Genomic DNA, 23,119 nt, shown 5'->3' on the forward strand with positions numbered 1-23,119 from the left:
ATTCATAGTATCTATGCTTGAAATGGGCCTGCCTCTTCTTCTACTTGGCCTTTAATGTTAGAGGTTAAGTCATTCTACCCAGGAGTTGAGCTAGGTTTATGTTTTCTTGTTTTAGGTACTCTCAGTACACCACGTTTTGAATTTCTGTACCTTTACCTTATATTTATCTAGGGGCTGGTTTGTCAGAACATTTTACTCAACGTTCCTATGCTACTCTTATCTTAAGGCTTTCCCTTGATCCTGCACTTTAAAGAGGTTCTGTCTACTGTGGCCCCTTCTGCTGTTATTTCTTACTGGGTGTTTGCAGGCTTGCTGTTTGGGATTGTTTTCTGTGGTCCTGGTTCAGACTTGGTTTTAGCCAGGAGCTGCCCTGGGTCTTGGAAGTAGGGTTTTTCACTAATCCTGCCCATTCTCAAGTGCTTGGAAAATCTCTAAATATCCAGACTAAGGATATATTCCTGCCCCTCCCTCGGAGTAGAGAGTTTTTTCTATTCCCTTTCTCCAGCTGCAATAGACTCTCTCCTGTACTGGAAGTGACAGAGTTTGCTGTCCTTTTCTAAGATATATAAGGCTTTTGTTCCATAGAGGTTATAGGGAAGAAGAATCTGGTCAGGGCTTTGTGTCTTTACTCCAGTAATTACTGCTTCCCTCCCTTAGCCTCCAGCAGTGAGGGAAGTTTCTCAGTCCTCTATGCTGCCTGTTCTTTCTCATGAGTAATGGTGAGTGTTGTGGAGAAGAGCCTGCAAATTACTGCAAACTCTCCTTGTGTCTGCAGCTCTGGAGGTTTTATTCTCTCACATTAACTCACACTTGGACTTCAGCAATTTTTTAAAGATGTTAGCTGACTTCTTAACAGCTTATATGGTAGTAATGTTTCTTCTTCCTGTGCTCTGCCCCCAAGGAAGCAAGTTCTTGCATCCCCCATGTCTCCTTGGAGGTTCCTGTCTTTCTTCAGATTTCAAGGCTGATTTGTTGCCTTGCAACCTCAGCTCTCTGATGGGTCCTAACAGTGTTATAATTCTCTAGATTATCTGGCTTTTTCTTGTGATTAGTGTGGGAGTGACCCTTTCCAGCTTTCTACATCCTAAGTGGAAATTCTCTATTTCTTGTTAAAGGTTCAGATTCCTAATTAATGGTTTTACAATTTGTATGTTCAAAAATATTATGTGAACCAAGTACTGTACTAAAACCACTCACTAACTGACTGCTACGACAGGAAACAAATTCAAAGATAGGGCATTTTATAAATGCTCTGAAACGGGAATGGCCCTGAGAGACGTCCTCAGCTCAGGGAGGGGAGCTAGGACTTTATCTCCTCCTGGACTAGTGTTTGAATGCACATTGCTGCTGCTGAGGAGACTTCACTTTGGGTAAAACAGGTCCCTTCAGAGGAAGGCTCCAACTGTGAGCCATCACCCAATATTTTTCCTGACAACTTTCCGGGAAGTCAGGGTCTGTATCCTAAAGGGGGATCTTGGTGATCCACCACAGTCCCTACTACATTAAAATTTCTTTTATAATATATTAAACTTGTTATTTGGTAGGAAAAGTTTCATTATTTCAATTTTTATATCACCTATTTAAAATATAATTAGCCTTAGTCTTTTTATCACTAGGTTTGTTGTTTTGTCTCAGTTAAATGACATATATTCTGGACTTTATATTTTTATTTCAAAGTAATTTATGTATCATTTTGCGTGACTGTTTGACTAGACAGGAGGAATTTTTCCATTTCAGTTTCTTTAATTTTCTTTTTGTATATGAAAAATCCAGTTAACTTCCAGAAATGCACTTCAAATGAGCTTTTATAGTTATCTAAAGACATCCAGCATTACGTTTCTTGAAACTTGAAAAATGTGTGTTTGGAGTTTAGCTTACCATATAAAAGATACAGTGCTTGCATACAAAAGAATTCTGTTTATGCTCAGTTTCTTAGTCTTCTGTAATTTCATCATACACTTGAAAACGTGTATGATTCTGTTAAGGAAGAATAAAGAAGAATTGTAACTTTCTAACTTAAAAGATCATGGGAAATAAAATAAGCAAGAATTTTTTAAGCTTCATTTTTTTTGTCTGTTTTTGTTTTTGTTTTTTTGAGGAAGATTAGCCCTGAGCTAACTGCTGCCAATCCTCCTCTTTTTGCTGAGGAAGACTGGCCCTGAGCTAATATCCGTGTCCATCTTCCTCTACTTTATATGTGGGATGCCTGCCACAGCATGGCTTGCCAAGCAGTGCCATGTCCGCACCCAGGATCCAAACCGGGGAACCCCGGGCTGCCGAAGTGGAACGTGCACACTTAACCGTTGTGCCACCGGGCCAGCCCCAAGCTTCATGTTTTGCTTAGTGGCTGCAACTCTAAAAAGTTTAGTTTAAAAAAACTGTTTATCAGTAGGTCACAATGCTACAGATTCTGAGATTTAGGATGCATTTACTCATCAGCTAGCTAGTATGTTAAGTTATAGTTCATATTAGAAGTTTAGTGAAAATTTGACAAAATATTTAAAGTCAATGTTTGTCAATTATTAGTCATAATATCAAACTGATTAAGAATTTAATTTTACAATATTTGGTTTGATAACTTTGATACTCTCCTAATCTTTTCTTTTCATCTAAGTTTACTTAAGCAAATCAGTTCACTTACCTGTGCCTATATTTCTTAATTTACATTGGAGCATTTGATTACTAAAATCTAATATGAAATTCACTAGTGTAATAATTTCTTTTATATCTGAGCTGTATCTTTTAGATACATTGCTTAAGGACATGTAATTATTTATTTTGATTCTAGATTTTATTATTATACCTACCCCTTTTTTACATGACTTAAGAAATGAATCAAGAACTTTAAGAACTTTAATCTATCAAATTAAATTATTAAGTATTTATTATATTTATGGCATTATGCTGAGGACCTAGGAGATTACAAAAAATTTAAATGAAAAGTAAATAAAAATTGTGGGGCTAACCCCTTGGTGTAGTGGTTAAGTTTGGCGTTCTCTGCTTCAGCAGCCTGGGTTTGTGGTGGGTTTGGATCCCAGACACAGACCTGCAGCACTCATCAGCCATACTGTGGCAGTGACCCACGTATAAAGTATAGCAAGATTGGCACAGATGTTAGCTCAGGGCTAATCTTCCTCAAGCAAAAAAAAAGGAAATAAAAATTGTTATTTTGTGAAGTGGCACAAACAAAAGGGAGTTTGTTAAAATAGAACTCACAATGGAAGCAGTGTCCTAAATAAAAGTAGAATTACATTTATCTAGAATTCTAAAACATGTTACATTTGAAAATAATCAACACTTTGTTGTGAAACTTACTTATAAGGAGATTTATTTAGAAAACAAGAGACAGAAATCTTACTTTTTCCTGCTGATTCATGTATTTATAAGTATCTTGGCCTTGGATATGTCTTGACATCAGTTACATTTGGTAAGATTTGATAATAATTGCAGACATGAGTTTTTATATTTTTTTCTCCAATGGATTAATTATATTTTTATTCATATGAATTTCTTAAAATCTGTAAATCTCTGTAAAAGAGCCTTCCTTAATACAGGTAAAAGCCAATGCATAATTGTGTTGTTTAAACTATAATAATAAACTCTCGTGTTTTAACTCATATTGTTTTGATCTAGGCATTGAAGTTAGAGAATTTCATCCAAAACATTATTATTTCTTTTGAATGTTTTGTTTTCCTATAGTTGGTAATTTTGTTAGAGTGGTCAATAAATTTCCCAAGTTGCGGCAGTAATTACCTTCATGGAAATCAGTAATTCTCTTTTTAAAAGAATTGGTACTTACTATCAAGAGAAATAGCCAAAGTCAAAATAGCATCATAAGCATCATTATTGTGACTGAAAGGAATGAAAAAAAATAGAGTGGAGAGAGAGGAATGAGCAACTTGAGAGAATGCATTTTGGTCTAGTGTTGACAAATTCTATATTTAGGGCCCAAGAATTTTACCAAATATTGAGAAGTTACTAGTGTGAAGATTGTAAGCCTCACTTGAGACTGTAGAGAGCAAATTCCCCATCTTGTGCAGCTTTGTATTATTTCTGTGCACAAAATGGATTAGACTAAATGAATGGTTTTTGAGTAAATGAAAATAAACTTTCAAATAAAACTGAATAACTACTTAGTCTTTTCCCTAAATTAAGTAAAATATGCTAATTTTTCTTACAAAATAATTTGCCAAAGAACCTTGTTTTCTTCTGGTAATTATATGTATTTTCTATTTTTAAAATAAAAATTTTATTCAAAATGAAGAGAATGATTCACTTATTTTTATAGGACATAAGGCCAAGGAGTTCTCCTTTGTTAAAAGTGTTTTCTTTAAATTTTATTTTAACATGTTAAATAAATTTTTCATATATGCCTTGGAATTGAGAAAAAGTAGTTCTACATTGCGTGTTTCTCTCAGATGAGAATTGAAATAACAGTATAGGCACAATCTGTCCCTTTTTTTTTGTAATTGGTGCTTATTTGCCAGGTGATAGAGGAGGGTGTTAAGCTGAGGTTTATGTTCATATCATTTCCTTTGAGAATTTAAATTGTGTAAGGATGAAGATCACACACTTTGTACAATGTTTACTCTCCTTCAAAATGCATTGTGAGAAATCTGTAAATATTAACGATAACAAAAAACTGTCCATTTCTTCACTGTAAAAAAGCGATGGTGAAATTTTTCCACTTAGAATATTTTGTTCTTATTTAATGGAGGAATACTGGCAGTATTATTTGATAATGATTTTCTGTGCTTAAAACCTTTGATCCCTTACTGAGTAAAATGTTGCATTATTTGTCCCCTATTAGAAAACTAAAATTATGATTGCAGAATGATATGTAAGAGCATCATTTAATATACTATTAGGTTTTATAAGAAAACAGTTTCAAAAATCTTATGTGAATTCATTCACTGAGAAACGTCCGTTTTTATCCATTACCTTTAAGACAAGGTAGTGAATACGTATTTACATACACATGTGTCTAGTGTCTTTGATTAACTGAAGTTTCTATTTGATATTTAGCTGAATCACAAAGAACAGGATTTTTGCAATTCTGAAGCCTCTAAATCATACAGAAAACTGTAAAATATGGAAAAAAGTCTTAAACTAGGGCAAAAATTGGCTTTAATTAGATAATAGTATATATATTCCAAGCCAGCCCTGACTGTCTAGTGGTGAAGATTCCAGGCTTTCATGACCACAGCCTTAGTTTGTTTCCCGATCAGGGAACCACACCACCAGTCTGTTGGTTGTCATACTGTGCTGGCCATGTGTTGCTATGATGCTAAAAGCTATGCCACCAGTATTTCAAATACCAGGAGGGTCACCCATGTTGGACAGGTTTCAGTGGAGCTTCCAGTCTAGGAAGGATCTGGCCGCCTACTTCCAGAAAAACTGACCTTGAAAACCCTGTGAATAGCAGGGGAGCACTGTCTGATATAGTGCTGGAAGGTGAAAGGATGGTGCAGAAAAGACCGGGCAGAGTTCTGCTCTGCTGTGTATAGGGTCGCTAGGAATCAGAATCAACTCGATGGCACTAACAACAACATTACGTATTACAACCCAATAGTATAGCTAGGATGTGAACCTCTATAAATCTAGAATTTTTCTAAAATAATTTCACTCTAATTAATCTTGAGTAAAAATAAATATTCATGCTTCACGGAGAATTCAGGTGCAGAAACAATAATAATTATATCTGGGGTTTTCTCCTCATCTTAGGTGCGCTCTTACCATTCTTACTTACCTCTCCTTAGTAGAGGGAATAACTTAGCTGGGAAGAGTCTTGGGACGTGATCCTGGAGATTAGAAGGAAGGAAGGAAATAGTAGATCCAAGAAAGAATTTCTGTCTGTAGTCACTAAAGTCAGAGATAACTTATTATAGTTATGATTATTCTATGACTTCAGGTAGGCTTTCCTTTGCTAGCTGTTTTATTACAATTTACTAGTAGTAGATACTCATATTAAAACAGTTACTCTCAAAGTGTGTTTCAGCAGTATCAGACCACCTGAAAATCTGTTAGAAGTGAAAATTCTCACAGCGCACCCAGACATGCTGAATCAGAAACTCTGGGGGTGGGGTTCTAGCAGTCTGGGGTTAAACAAGCCTTACAGGTGATTCAGATCTACACTAAAGTTTGAGATCCTTGTCTTAAAAGAGGTGCTTGCTTCCAGAATAGCAGAGTAGGGGAGAAGATTAAAAACCTTATCTTCAGCAAGTATGTGAAGCCCCACCAAAGTCCCGTTTTTTGCCTAAAGTTGTTCCTCCAGAGTATTCTTTTTAAGTGTTTGTGGAGGTGCCTAAACCTGAGTTTCCTCTGAGTTCTCCTTTCTCTAAAGCTGTTGACCCAGATCAGAGGAGACAGAGTTAAAAAGAAGTGCTAAGGGTGAAGCTTCCTGTACACAGAGGATTCAGATCATGGTTCCAAGTTAGGAAAGAAGGCAACCTACATTATTCCCTGATCCCTATTTAATCACTTAAAAAATGCAGTACTTTAGTTTAAAATATTAGTAATATATATTACAAATTATTCTGTGATTAATTACCTCTTTCTCATTTATGTTTTCCTCATATGTAACAAAAATATTACTTAGCGTTGTGGCTACTTTGAAGCATTGTTTAATTCCTTACTGTACATGTCTTCTGTGTAGAAGAATGTGTGCTCATCTACTGTAATGTTATTATATTGATTTTGTTTTTTTTAGTATATCAGAGTCACATTTTGTAAGAGTAAATATAGGTGTGTTTTATTCAAAGTAGCGGTTATAAGAGCTACTGTTACTGATCTTTCACTGTGTGCCAGGTACTTTTCTGTGCACTTTACAGACCTCGGCTCATTTAGTCCTCAGCGGGTAGGTGCTATGACCATCTTCGCTTTGTAGACATAGGAAGCCTAATGTCCCAAGGTCATCTAGGTAGCATATGGTAGAACCAGCATTCTGGTCCAAGCAGTCTTTATTCCAAAGACGTTACTTCTAAGAGAGATAGCTAGATGTTACCAAATTATTTATTTGCCTGAGCAGAATTATTTTCTTTACCCATGTTTTTTCTTTTACATATACTACTCGAGGTATTTTCAAGAATGTCAAACAGTGCTTATGTAAGGCCATAAAACTTAAAATTTGAAAGTGAACAATATAAATAATAATGCACAGATTGGTAAATAAAAGTAAGTGGGCTTATGAAATCAAAGCAATTCAACTGTATTACACTGATTTCCAGTTATTCCCTTATTTGTTTAACTTTTCAGGGAATTTTCAGGGAACTCTTGAGAACAAGAGTTAATTCTTTGCAACTGGCACAGTGATCCATGCAGTAGATGTTCGAAACAGTTTTCTTTGATGGATGGAAGGGGAGACAAAGGAGACAAAGGAGAACTTCTTTTCTGGAAGCTCTCAGAGCTACAGGGTCCATGGCCCTTGCAGTTCACAGAATCCCAATTCCTTTGCACAGCATGGTCATTCTAATTTAGCTGCAGTCCTTTGAGCAGCCTTATGATTGATATGAAACTGTGCAGGTGTCCCTTCTACAGGCAGCTGTTATTACTCAGTGGGTTAGACTGGGCTTTTATGATTTTTAAAGATTTTAATTTAGAAGTAAAGTTTATATGACTTTTTATGCTGAATTATATTTACTAGTCTTTATGTCTTAATTTCAACAGCATCACTGCAAAACTTGAAAGAGCTTTAGAAAAAGTTGCTCCTCTTCTTCGTGAAATTTTTGTAGACTTTGCCCCATTCCTATCTCGTACACTTCTTGGCAGTCATGGACAAGAGCTATTGATAGAAGGTATGATTTCTCTCTCTATTCTAATTATTTTAGTTTCCTATAATGTATCTGTTAATCATGGCATAATTTGTGCTTCTGGAGGAATATTTATTGCCAAAAGAATATAAAAGCATTGCTTCCACAGATTCTTATAAGATATTCATATATGCTTTCTCCTTATTCATTTTTTTAAAACAATATGTTTTCACAGTTAATGCTAATAACAGAATGAAGAATTTTGACAAAGTGTTGGAATGGGAGGTTCTGGCTCTTATAATCCCAGTCTATCAAATGGATGTTGTGTATCCTTCCTTAAGATGGGGTGTTTTACCAAGCAACAATTTCTAAAATTTCCTTCCAACTCTAAGAGCCATGCTTCTTTAAGTGGCTTTTCTTATTCACATGACATTTGTCATATGAGAATCCTTAACTGAGACAATGTAAATTCTTAACTGGGAACTGATGAAGCTGTTGTCTTCTACTCAACAGTGACTTAAATGGAGTGAAGAGGCAAAGAAAATTAACTATTGTGAAGGTTTAATTTAAGCACCTGTATTAGAAGAGTAGGTTTGAAAAGTATGGCTATCTGAAGCCTTTTTTTAAAAAGAAGTTTGTTTTACAAACATTCAGGGCCTTCAGAAAGGGGTCATCAATACACAGATGATTCTATGAGTGAATAATATCTTTAGGTGCCATTCCTTGGATTTAGCAGCCTTATGTATTTTCGCTTTTCACTTCCTCTTACTATAGGAGTTTTCCTGTCTGTTCTATCATTCTCTCAACTGCTTTCACACAATCTGTTTCTATTAGGGAAGATGGTGATAGTTAATACCCTAACTGAGTTTAAATCCTTGTTCCACTACTTTCTTGGCTCTATGACTTTTGTGAGTTACTGAGCCATTTTGAGCTTAGTTCCTTTCTATAAGATGTCATCAGTGATAACACCTCCTTCCCAGGGTTCTTGCAAGGATTAAGTTACATAATGTATGTAACGCTCTTAGCACAGTGACACGTGCTGGGCTACTCATTATTTTAAAAATACTGACTTCTTACTCTAGGCCAAGGACTATCTTAAAGACTTTGAACATATTAGTAAATAACAGACAAAGGTCCCTGCCTTGTGGAGCTTATATTCTAGCAAGGAGAGACCATAAATAAGCATTAAGCATAAAAATAATTTAATTATATTGAATGTTAGAAGATGGTAAATGCTATGTGAAGGGATAAGTAAAACACAAGGGATGGGATTATAGAAATGGCAGGGTTAGGTTGCAGTTTTAAAGAGGGTGATTAATTTTAAATAGGCCAATGGTAAAAGTTACATTTGAGCAAAGACTTAAAGGAGGAAAGGGGCCGGCCCGGTGGTGCAGTGGTTAAGTTCGCACATTCCACTTCCACAACCCAGAGTTCACCGGTTCAGATCCCAGGTGCTGACGTGGCACCACTTGTCAAGCCACGCTGTGATAGGCGTCCCACATAGAAAGTGGAGGAAGATGGACACGAATGTTAGCTCAGGGCCAGTCTTCCTCAGCAAAAAGAGGAGGATTGGCAGCAGATGTTAGCTCAGGGCTAATCTTCCTCAAAACAAACAAACAAACAAAAGCAAAAGGAGGGTAGCCATAGGGCTTACTGGAAGGGTGTTGTAGTTAGAGGGAATAGTCAGTGCAGTGACCCTCTGTAACGTGTTACTTTTATAATAAGAAAAAATTCAATAAACATTGTTGAAAAACTAAATCTTAAATGTTTCCTTGTTCCCTAAAACTCTTTTATTTTTTTCTGTGTTTATGTATATCCTTCCCTAAAATGATTTGACAAATTTACAGAAGAACTAGTCATCAAAGACATGCTAAAATAAACACAAGATACCTTTAGAAATGTAGTAATGTTAGCAATGGGTCCTGTACTGTTGTTAAAACTGGGACACAAATTCAGCACTAAGTTTTCCAGCAACCAAAGCAAAGAAGAAATTATTTTAAGTTATAAGACTCACATTACTGGTTCCTAAGTAACAATCTGTGACAACTACAAGTTCTAAGGAATTACTATCAGATAACTTTTAACTACTCTATGTTGGTCAGTCAGGACCCCACGTATGTAGCCTCATTTCCGGAATTTTACATGGCTCAAAATCTGGACTCTCTTATTTATCTCAGCACTGCAGAGAGAAGGTAGGAGAAATGTCTGGGTAATTGAGAGCTATTTTTCTTGGGCTTCCCTAAGTTTACCTCAAATATTCTGAATTGAGTTGAAAGAGGATTAAGAATATGCCTCTTGGATTTTTAAAAGAATGACTCTGCCAAAAAGGAAACATTGGAACAAGTTATATATACTAAAAGTTCACTCTGTGTTCATCTGACAGAATACAATTTTATTTTGTAACTTTACGCCTCCAAAGAATTTCAATATATTTTTATTTTTAAAACTATATGGATGTATCGTTCATATGCTTTTTTTGTGTTAAGGTGATGTTTCTTGTTAAAATGATCATAGCAAATGGTAGATTTTTAAGTTTTGAGTTTCATTTTTTATTTTATTTATTTATTTATTTATTTTAAAGAATGGTAGCTGAGCTAACAACTGTTGCCAATCTTCTTTTCTTTTTATTTTTTTTTAATTGCTTTTTCTCCCCAAATCCCCCCAGTACACAGTTGTATATTTTAGTTGTGGGTCTTTCTAGTTGTGGCATGTGGGACGCCGCCTCAACATTGCCAGATGAGTGGTGTCATGTCCGCACCCAGGATCCGAACTGGCAAAACCCTGGGCCGCCAAAGGAGAGTGCACGAACCTAACCACTGTGCCATGGGGCCAGCCCCCGAGTTTTGCTTTGTAAATGCCAACACTTGGCAAAATAGAAAGTTGACAAACTTAAGATGTGGTCCTCCAAATTTCTGTCAGTGCATACCATCCAAAAATCTAGAAACCTCTGCTGTATAACCTCACCATTTGTTATCTCTCACAATTTAGTCCTAACCTTCCTTTTCAGACTCAACTAGTCTCCATCCTCTTGCTATAGAAGACATTCCTTAAACACTCAAACGAGTTACTCATTATCACATTTCCTTGTTTTTGTACAACTCTTCTTTGTGCACCGGATCTTTTTCCTTTTTTTGTCTCTCCAAAATTATTCTCATTCTTTGAGTTCTGCTTCAGGTTCCTTAAGCCAAATTAATGCCTTCTCTTCTGTTCTCCTGTGCCATTTTATTTATACAATATTAACAAAATTGTTTTTTAATTGTTGTAAATAAGAAGTATCTTATTATTTACATTAACATTGCCTAACTTAGATTCTGGTATGTAATATTCACTGTTTTTTCTGTGTACTTGAATAGAACATTATTTTTGTTACTGATAATTTTTGGTAGAGGTAAGTTTTAAAAATAAGGGAAAATAGGTAAAATTTTGTGTTCCGTGCTGAGAATTCTCAATATTGGTCTGTCATCTACACCCATGAGTTGGCTACTATACTCATCCAACGTCCGTTCTTGCTCTCAACCTTGGTCTATGGAAATCCATGTCTTTTTGTGTTCTCATTCTTGAATGTGCACTCTTGATCATTCTGTCTTTTTTCGTCTCCTTCATTTCCCTTCTTACTCTAATTTGTTACACTGTTCCTCTTCTCTGAGAAGAAAAACTGTCAAACCGTTGTGAAGAACTTGGGAGATCTATATGATAAAAGTACCTTTACCCTAGCTATTGAATATTTCTGTTTAAAAATAGTGCTTATGATGAATAAATCTCATTGCTTTTGACTTCATCGTATATGTGTGTATGGTGGGAACAAATCTGGATTAGGTAACTGAAGATACTTTAGTGTCTTATGAAAAGACACTGAATTCTTATGAAATTTCCATCTTCACCAAAAGAGAACATCACTAAAATGTTATTATGAAAGGATTGAACTAGTCAATTACTGTTCATTTCAAGTAATCATAAGGCATATTTGAATTGCATCTTTGTTTTACATTCAGATTTTCTTAATTCATACATATATTCATTTGTTTTTTGTTATAAAATAATTAATCGTTGGTAGTTTATATTGTCTGTGTCCTTTAAAATACAAGCTAAAATAATGTCCTTTCATTTTCTTAATTTGTCTATCACTTTTATTAGTCAACCTGTGTTAAATTTATTATTGTATGATTCTAGAGTAATCAATGTAGTTGACATGTTTTAAAGTCACTCATTAACAGTAGCTAGTTTTACATAGCTTTTGGTGTGGGTGTGTTTCTCTTCTCAAGAATTAAGGATTTTTGGAGACAATAGTTACTTGGCACTTAGTAAACTTTCTTTTAGAAAATTCCAACTTTTCAATTTGGAAACTAATGCATAAAAATTAGAGTAGGCTTGTAAGCAAATATCAAAACCCACCTGCCTAAAAAGACAAAATAACATTTGGTCCGAAATTGTTATATTTATTTGGCTTCCTGCAGCAATGGAGAATGCACTCCAGAGAAACCATGAGGCTTTTCCTAAAGGAGTTTAGAGGATTTTATTTTAGAGTTTGGATTTAAGGAAGTAGGGCCAGTTGTAGGTTGGATACTGACTGTCAGGAGTGGATTAGATCTTGGTGAGTTTTATTCAGAAAGCCTAAGAACTACAGTGGGCCTAGTGTTATCGTTAGTAATGAAGCAGCAGGAGTGACTTAAGTTAATTAGAAGAGAAGCTGTTTCAGTGTATGTGTGTTAGCCTAGTGTCCTATATTCTGTCTTGTTCCACCACAGCAGAGTGACCCTGAGAAATCACTGTTTATATTCTGTGAGCATTATTTATGTTTGGTTGAGAACTCACAAGAATATTAAAGGTAATTTAATAATGATGAGAATACAGCAGAAAGTCTCATAAATATCCAAGGCCAGGAAATGCAGTACAGTTAGACTTCAGGCTGCCTGGAAATGGAGAGGAGAGACAGTAACGAAAGCCACTCCCTTTGACTCTCAGGGCAACTTCATAGCCTCCCATCTTTGCTTCTATCTGTGCATCAACTCAATTTTTTTACTTCTCTTCTGGATTAGCTTCACTTTCTTAGTTGTCAGAACATGGCCCAGCATAGCATCCCATTTTTTACCCAAGTGTGCTTTTAATGTAAACGTTTTTCATCATCCAACTATAGTCACTACCTATCAAGAGAGAGTCTGAATGGCTCAGCCTTGGGTTAGATGTCTACCCTCATTATAATCAGTTAAGATTGGGGTGGATGGGAGGAGTGAAGTTGGATATAATACACATGCTGCCCCTTTTAGAAGCTATATATAAGTTGAAACATCTTAGAAAGGGAGGGTAACAGTGCAGGAAATGTCACTGAAGTATCTATTACACTTTTAGTGACATTAATAAATATTTTATTACAATTATATTATACTCAGGAATATTTGTGGTTTCCTAGACTAGGACTTTTTAAAAGTATGTAAATATAGCATGAAATTTCCATCTTCACCAAAAGAGAACATCACTGAAATGTTATCATGAAAAGATTGAGCTAGTCAAGAAGCCCATATAATCCTTGGATCATTCATAGTAACAATATGACCACATAATTAGAAATACTTGTGTGTTTATTTTAATTCAAAAATTATAGATTAAAATGTAATTTTAGAAATTATCATTTTAAAATTGAGATAATACAAAAAATGTACACAACAGAATTAGGGTACATGGCAATGGGGGCATAGTTTAAATATCCCTGAATTCCTCCATGAAAAACAGACAGAATAATCGATGGTGAAACAATAACCACAACAACAACAAATGGACATTTACAGCAAAACGAGGTGACCGCGTATCCCATTGAGCCCCAAAATATGCCTGAGTAGGGACAATCCAGATGTAGCTACAAGATGTACATGCTATCAAGAGATTCAGGGGAAAAAGTGGTGGGAAGCAAGAGAGCATCTAAGGAACCTGGTCTGCAAATACTCACTGGAAAACCCAGAGGGCCAATTTGAGAACAGCAGCTGAAGTAGGGAGGGCTTTCATACACTGTGATAGCGATGAGTCCTGGGGCTCCGTGGTAAGGTTGGAAGTGTCTGGACCTATCTAGGCCCCATGAGAAATTAAGCAACTAGAGTTCTCTTCTGGGACAAAGTCCTACACTGAAGAGAAAGTACTATGAATAGAATCCAAATGGAGCAACAGAAGGGCAAGAGAGACAAAGAGAAAGTCCACATAAAACTGGGGAAGACAGAGCTAAAAGATCTCAGAAAGTAGGCTGTCATGTTTATGAAAATAAACAGAAGACGGGATCTCTAGAACCTGAAGAAAGAGGGAAAAAAGCTACCTAAAAATTCAGTAAAACTAATTTCACATAAAATAACCAACAAAAAGGATTGTAATCCCATATATTACAATAAGAAAAATGAGAATGAGCAGAAAAACACCCCCTCAGAACATGCCAGAACCATGACATGCCAGAAAAAAAGATGGAAAGTTTTTAAATGAGCTAAAAGACATTAGAAGCTGATATAGGATATGAAAGAACAATTTTATCAGGGTTTAGAGAATCTCACAGATGTGGTGATAGAACTTAGAATTGGAAATAAAGGGAAAAAATAACTTTAGAAGTGAAGACTAAGTCAGAAGAAATAAAGAATTGAATCAACTTCACTGATAAGGTTGTATGAGAAATATAAGGTAAAAAGAAGAGAAGTTATAAATATCAAAAAAAAAAAATAATAATGACCTAAGAGACTAGAAAAGATGAGAATGAAAGGGACAAATTTAGAATATCCAACATACCTATGAGTTTCCAAAGAAGAAAAACAGAGGGAAGAACAGATAAATAATAAGATTGGTAATTCAAAGAAACTACTAGAATTTTAAAAAGGGAGAGATTTTAAAAAATATAAAAGGCACTGAATATCTGATAAAATTACCCAGATGACTAACATTGAGACATATTCTAGTAAAATTAATAGACTTTAACGAAAAAGAGAAAAAAATTTCAGGCATCTAGATAAAAATACAAATTAACGTATAAATGAAAGAGAATCAGATTGTCATCATACTGTTTGACAGACATATTTTCTACCAGAAGAAAATGAAGTAGGATGTTTAAGACACTCAAGGATTGAAAACATCAGCCAAACTGACTTCCATGTGTAGAGACTGCAGATAAACTGTTAACATGCAAGACTTCAGGGAATACTATTTCCACAAGCCTCTCCTGAGAAATCTACTGCAGAAGGAGTATCAGGCAACCAAACTGACTGGAGAGATGTCAACATAAGGATGACCATCATGATGGCCATCAAATATAGATGTTTTTGGAGAACTAACTAAATGATATTATATGGGACGGATACAGAATATAATGGCTATAGTCTCTGAAAAGTTGAAGTAGGGAGACTAATTATATTTGTAGTGGAATTATTGGGTTTTTTTAATGAAAGTCTTGCATAATGTTGGATAAAACCAATTAGTAATTATTAGTATTCTAATTATTTTATCCCATGTTCTTGAAAATCAGGTTTCTCATTGAACAAAGGAGATCCAGATATAAAATAGAAGAGCTTAAGAGAAAGCATTTGGTTTGAATTCAAATTTGCCATTATGTATGTGAAATTATTATGTGCACACACACACCCCCAACACATTAACTATATACTCTGGCCCTGTGTACTGTTTTGCCTAGACATAGTGACCAAGTCAGTTGCGGTGAGCACATCTAGAAGTAGAAATAGGTGATTTCAAGGCTGAGGCAAAATGTTCATGATTCACCTGCAACATTTGATGATACCAAAACCCAAGGAAGATATCAAAGACTGTTCAAAAAGATTTAGGAGCTAACTTGAAGACATTTTTATTGGTCAAAGATGGGGCATTTTGAGCATTTAGTAAGTGTGATAATTGCAATTCATTAAAACACATGAATGTGTTTAAATCCATCAGTCATAAGAATGATTTTTTAAATGATTTGCTCTAATCTAGAGGTTGATGGGGAACGAACTCATTATTTTGAAAACGGATAAAGGGAAGGATTTATCCTATCATTCCTTTGTAAATTATATTATTTGTGTTATCAAATTATTAATAAGGGAAGTTTTCTATGATATAAATATAAATATATCTGATAAATGATGGAGTCATTTTTGAGTTAGATTACTACCATTTAGCATCCCCTCAGGAATTAATCATCTTAGCACTGGTTGCTGCTAACATCACAGAAAGAGAGACAACTAGACAACCAGATGGCGAAAGGAAAACACTGTCACCCATCAAGACTGACTGACTGACGGACTGACCGACCAAATGAATGAATGAATGAATTAAAATAAAGCTTAATCTGATTATGTTTACCCAACATGTTAAACTATTCCATGTGAATTCCATCATCAAAATTAACACTAGTGGAAATTCTGCAGTACAAATGACTTGGTTTCCTCAAAATAAATTATATGGGGGGAAAAAGAGATAGACGGGGACACTGTAGCTTAAAAGAGTTTTAAAAGATATCTCAAATAAATCAGTAAAATTAAGTTGTTTATAGATGAAATTCTTTGATTTGGATGATAAATTTTAAAGAAAAACAAAGCGATTATCATAGAAGTCAGGATAATGGTTTGTTACACGTGAGAAGAAGGTTGTGATTAGGACAAAACAGATGGAGGGCTCCTGGGATATTGGCAAAAGTCTATTTCTTCAACTATGTAGTGGTTGCAAGGATATCCACTTTAAAGTAATTTATTAACCTATGTTTTATGCATTTTACTTATCTGTTTTATATTTTATGGAAGTATTTTTAATGTCCTCTATGGAGAAAGTTATAAAAATTCTTAATGACATTAAAAACATAAATAATGGTGAGCTATATCATATTCATGGTAGGAACGCAATATCGCAAAGTCAATTCTCCCCATGATAATCCATCAATTTCAGTGAAAATTTGATTTAAAAAAATTGCAAATTACTTTCATGAAATTTGACAAGCTGTGTCTCAGATTTATACTGTTAAATGAAGGGCTGAAAATAACCAAGATGATTTTGAAGATGAACAAGCTATTGTAATTAAAACAGTGTGGTAGTGACCCAAAGAGAGACAGATCACTGTGTCAGAATAAATATCCAGATGCAGATCCCACACACATATGATAACATTGTGTGACAGAGCTGCCATTGCAGATAGAGACGAACAGTACAATAAATGCAGCTAGATCAATGGGATAGTCTTTTGTTAATTAAAAAAACAAGGAATTTAATCCCTTTTTTACTAAATATGTAAAAGTCACTACTAAAATGGTTGAAAAAGTGAAATTTCAAATTTTATACAAGAAGGACATATAGGAAAATATCTCTATTGCCAAAGGCAAGAAGTATTTCTTTAACTAGATACAAAAGCATCAAATGTAGAGGTTGATAAATTTGATGATATCATAAGTATTTTGGTTTATCAAAAGACACCATTAAGTAGAGAAAAGATGGATAGTAACATCAGCAAGATGGTGAATTATGAAACTCCAGGCCTGTGTTCTCCCGTGGAAACACTGACTAAACAATAATGTACTTAGCAAAATGGCTTTATTAAAACTCTAGGAACCACTTAAGAAGCTGCAGCAACTGAGGAAATGCTCACAATGGTTGACGATTTCATGACATTTTGTATGCCCATGGCCCATCTCCTCCTCACTGTAGTAACAGTATACATGGCCAGGAGGAGCTCACTGAATTCCCAGTTCCTCCCTTGGAATGGAAGGAAAAGAGTAGAACTTCTGAGCAACATTTTAGCTTGTCTAGTAGGTGCCCAAGGGACTGCTTTATGTCTTGTCTATCTCAAAGCACTGATGAGAGTGGTGGCATAGTTTGGATACTAGGTAAAGACCTAGTATCCACCCCTGAAAGCACTGGTGGGCACCATGGCATGTTAGAGTTATAGCAAACCTATGGGCAATTGGGGACAAGAGAATATGAGCAGAGGAGTATAAAAGAAATGCAAGGTTTCTGAGAAGAAGCAAAATCAAGACTCTAAGGAAATTAAGTCATTTAAAAGCAGTGGAATATGCAGGGAACAGTAATAAAAACACATGCACAGGCACAAGGAAGACACATCCCCAGAAAAGGTTTGAGAGGACACCGACCTTTTAAGCCAGGCTGGTTAATGAAGGTCTTCCCCTACATGAATGCAGTCCATAAAAGCTGGGAGTGGTGACTTTTTTCAAATGCCAAAATTTCACCATAAGTTCACAAGTTATATAAAGAGCAGGGAAGCATGGCTCATTCAAAGGAACACAATAAATCTCCAGAAACTGACCTTGAAGAAATACAGACCTCTGACTTATTTATCAAACAATTTTTTGGGAACTGCCTTAAATAATGCTTAATGAGGTGAAAGAAAACACAGACTGACAACTAAACAAAATCATAAAAATGTTTTATGAACAGAAGAAGAATATCAACAGAGACAAACTATAAAAAAAAAAAAAAAAGAACCAAACAGATTCTGGAGCTGAAAAATACAGTAGCTCAATTGAAAAATTCACTAGAGGGTTTCAAGAGCAGACTTGATAAGGCAGAAGAAAGAATCAGTGAAGTTGAAGTCAGGTCATTTGAAATTACTAAGTTAGAAGAGCAGAAAGAATACAGAAAAGTGACCAGAACTTAAGGAATTTAAGTCACATAATCAAGCAGAGCACTGAAAGAGGCGGAGACCATGTTTGAAGAAATAATGACTAAAATCCCTCAAAACTGAGTAAAGAAGAGACATATAATTTTAAGAACCTAAAACTCTAAATTGTATAAATCCAAACAGGCACACATCAAGATGCATTATAATCTAAGTGTGGGAAGTAAAAGACAAAGGAGAATCTTGACAGCAGTAAGGGAAAAATGGCTTATCACGTACGAGGGAGCTTCTATAAGATCGTTAGCAGATTTTTCAGCTGTAAGCTTGCATGCCAGAAAGCAGTGGGATGATATATTTAAAGAAAAAACTGTTAACCAAAAAATAGTATATCCAGCACAATTGTCCTTCAAAAATGGAGGAGAAAGTAAAAATTTCTCAGATATACAAAAGCTGAGGGAGTTCATATCATTCAACCTAATCTAAAAGAAATGGCAAAGAGAGTCCTCCTAGTTGAAAAGAAAAGATGCTAGACAGTAACATGAAGATATGTGAAAATATTCAGTTCTCCAGTAAAGGTAAATATATGGACAAATATAAAAACCTATATTATTATAATTTTGGTTCATAACCCCACTTTCAATTCTGTTATAGGGTTTAAAAGATAAAAGCCTAAGAATAACGATAAATTTAAGCTAAATTTAATACATATGAAGATCTGATTTTTGACAACACTAGCATAAATCATGGCAGGGGCAGAGATGTAAAGGAGTGGAGTTTTTGTATGCTTAAAATAGATTGTTAGAAGTTTTAAGATTTTTTATGTAATCCCCATGATAACTACAAAGAAAGTATCTACGGAATGTACACAAAAGAAAATAAGAAGGGAATCAAAGTGCATCACTTAAAAAAATCAACCAAACACAAAAGAAGGCAGTAAGGGAGGAAGTGAGGGACAAAAATGTTAGAAGACGTACAGAAAACAGTTCATAAAATGACAATAGAAGGTTCTTTCATATCAGTAATTACTTAAAATGTTATATGTATTAAATGCTCCAATCAAAAGACATAGGTTGGCTAATAGATTATGTGAAAACAAATCAGAACCCAGCTATATTCTGTTTACAAGAGACTCACTTTATATCTAAGCGTGCACATAGGTAAAAGGTGAAAGAGTGCAAAAAAGATAGTCCATGCAAATAGTAACCAAAACAGAGCAAGAGTGGCTTTACTGATATGACAAAATAGACTTTAAGTCAAAAACTATTACAAAAGACAAAGAAGGGCAATATATAAGGGTAAAAGAGTCTGGTCAATGAGAAAATATAGCAATTAAAAATTTATATGCATCAAACGCCAGAGTTCGTAAATAGAGCAGAAATTGGCACACTTGAAATGAAAGATTGATGGATTTACAATAATAACAGGAGACCTCAATACTTCACCTTTAGTAGTGGATAAAACCACAAGATAGAAGAAGGAAATAGATGACTTGAACAACACTGTAAATGAGTTGGTCCTAACAAACATGTGCATAACCCTCCACCCAACAACAGAATACATATTTTTCTCAAGTGCACGTGGACCATTTTCGAGGATGGACTATAGGTTAGAACATAAAACAAGTTTTAATACATTTAACATGATTGAAATCATACAGACTATCTTTTCTATTCATAATGGAATGAAACTAGAAATCAGTAGCAAAAGGAAAATTGGAAAATCCACAAATACGTAGAAATTAAACAACGCAGTCTAAATAACCATTAGGTTAAAGAAGAAATCACAAGGAAAATTAGAAAGATCTTGAGACAAATGAAAAGTGAAATACAACATACCAAAACTACAGGATGTGGCAAAAACCATGCTAAGAAGGAAATTTATAGCTATAAAAGTTTACATTAGAAGAAGAAAGATGAAAGATCAATAACCTTACCTTACACCTTAAGGAACTAAAAAGAGAACAAACTAAACCCAAAGCTGACAGAAGAAAGTAAATAATAAAGATTAGAGCAGAGATAAACAAAATAGAGAATAGAAAAATAATAGAGAAAATCAACAAAACCAAGAATTTTTTCTTGTAAAGATTAATATAAAAATGACAAATGTTTAGCTAGATTAACCAAGAACAAAAGAGAGATACATATAACTAAAATCAGAAATAAAAGTGGGAACATTACATTCTATGTTACAGACATAAAAATGATTAGAAGTAAATACTATGAACAATCATATGCCAACAACTTGGATAACCTAGATGAAATGGACAAATTCCTAGAAACACACAACTTGCCCACACTGAATCATGAAAAATAGAAAATCAGAACAGACCCAAAATGAGTAAGGTAATAGAATCAATAATCAAAAGTCTCCCAACAAAGAAAAACTTAGGATCAATGGCTTCACTGGTACATTCTTCCAAATGTTTAAGAAGAATTAATACAGGTCCTCCTCAAACTCTTCTAAAAATTGAAGAGAAGTGAATACTTCCAAACTAATTATGTGAGGCCAACATTTCCCTGATACCAAACAAAACCAAAGACTCTAAAAGAAAATACAGACCAAAATCCTTTATGAACATTGATGCAAAATTCCTCAACAAAATACTAGCAAGCCAAATTCTGCAGCATATTAAAAGGATTATACACATGACCAAGAGAGATTTATTCCTGGAGTGCAAGGATGTTTTAAAACATGAAAATTGATCAATGCAAGATAGCACTTTAGTAGCATGAAGGAAAAGAACCACATTATCATCTCAATTATGCAGAAAAAGCATTTGAAAAAGTTCAACACTCTTTTATGATAAAAATACTTAAACTAGGAACAGAAGGAAACTATCTCAGTGTCGTAAAGCCCATATATGAAAAATCCACACCTAACATCATACTCAATAGTGAAAGACTGAAAGCTTTTACTCTAAGATCAGGAATAAGATAGGGATGCCTACTTTCACTACTTCTATTCAACATAGTACTGGAAGTCCTAGTCAGAGTAATTATGTATGAAAAAGAACTGAAAGGTATCCAAATTAGAAAGGAAGGGGCCAGCCCCGTGGTTAAGTTCAAATGCTCCGCTTCAGCGCCCCAAGGTTTCACTGGTTTGGATCCTGGGTGCAGACCTAGCACCACTCATCAAGCCATGCTGAGGCAATGTCCTACATAGCATAACTAGAAGGACCTACAACTAGAATGTACAACTATGTACTGGAGGCCTTTGGGGAGAAGAGAAAAAAAGAGGAAGATTGGCAACAGATGTTAGCTCATGGCCAATCTTTAAAAATAAAATTAAAATTAAAAAAATTAGGAAAAAGTAAAATTAACTGTTTGCATATGACAAAACACCTGTTAGAACTAATAAATGAATTCAGCAGTGTTACAGGTTACAAAATCCCACAAAATCAGTTGCATTTCTATACACTAACACTGAAAAATCCAAAGAGGAAATCAGGAAAGCAATTCCATTCAAAAATAATAAAGTATTTATGAATAAACTTAACTAAGGAGGTTAAAAGACTTGTACTCTTAAAACTAAAAAACATTGATGAGAGAAATGAAAGAATACACAAATGATTGGAAGGATCTTCCATGTTAATGTATTAGGAGAGTTAATATTGTTGATATCAATACTACCCAAAGTGCTATACAGATTTAATGCAATCCCTATCAAAATCCCAATGGGGTTTATTGCAAAAATAGCAAAATCCATACTACAATTCATATAAATCTCAAGGAACCCCAATTAGCCAAAATGATCATGAAAAAGAAGAACAAAGTTGATGGTCTCATATTTTCTGATTTCAATATTCATAACAAAACTGCAGTAATCAAAACACTGTGGTACTGACATGAACACAGATATATAGACCAATGGAATAGAATCTCTAGCCTGGAAATTACCCCTTCCATATATAATCAAATGATTTTTGACGTGGCCAAGACCATTCAATGGAGAAAAGACAGTCTTATCAACAAACCATGTTGCAAAAAACTAGATATCCACATGTAAAAGAATGAATTTGAACATTTAACCTTACACCGTCTACAAACATTAACTCAAAATGGATCAAAGACCTAAATGTAAGACTTAAAACTAGAAAACTCTTAAAAAAGCATAGGGGAAAAGCTCCATGGCATTGGATTTACCAGTGGTTTCTTGGATATGATGCCAAAGCATGGAGAACAAAAGTAAAAATAGATAAATTGGACTTCATCAGAATTAAAAACTTTTATACATCAGAGGATATGATCAACAGAATGAAAAGTCAACCTACAGAAAGGGAGAAAATATTTACAAACCATGTGTCTATTGAGGGGTTAGTATTGAGAATATATGAAAAACTACAAGTTAACAAGAAAGTTAGAAATAACTCAATTTAAAAATGGGCATGTCAAAGCTATGAGATATCACCTCACACTCATTGGGATGGCTACTATCAGAAAAACAGAAAATAACATGTTAGTGAAGATGTGGAGAAATTGGAAAACTTGTACACTCTTGGTGGGAACCTAAAATGGTGTAGCCAGTATGGAAAACAGTATGGAAGTTCCTCAAAAAATTAAAAATAGATTTATCACGTAAATCAGCAATTCCACTTCTGGGTATATATCTAAAAGAATTGAAGACAAGATCCAAAAGATATATTTGTACACTCATGTTCATAGCAGAATTATTCAAAATAGCCAAGGAGTGCAAGCAAGCCAAGTGTCCATCTATAGATAAATATATAAACAAAATGTGGTGTGTATATATATATATACACACACACACAATGGAATATTATTCATTTGTAAAAAGG

At 34.6% G+C, this 23,119-nt stretch overlaps 1 protein-coding gene across 13 annotated transcripts in view; it reads left to right on the top strand.

Moving 5' to 3' along the window:
* The window catches only part of NBEA (neurobeachin), a 671,041-nt gene that overhangs the window by 278,670 nt on the left and 369,252 nt on the right, over positions 1-23,119 (top strand). For all 13 annotated transcript variants that reach the window (XM_070578754.1, XM_070578744.1, XM_070578745.1 and 10 more), the window contains one exon: positions 7,666-7,793. In XM_070578754.1, the coding sequence (XP_070434855.1) occupies positions 7,666-7,793 (128 nt within the window). The remainder of the gene's footprint in view (positions 1-7,665; positions 7,794-23,119) is intronic.

This window comes from Equus przewalskii, chromosome 16 (genome assembly GCF_037783145.1).
Source record: "Equus przewalskii isolate Varuska chromosome 16, EquPr2, whole genome shotgun sequence".
NCBI classification, from domain to species: domain Eukaryota; kingdom Metazoa; phylum Chordata; class Mammalia; order Perissodactyla; family Equidae; genus Equus; species Equus przewalskii.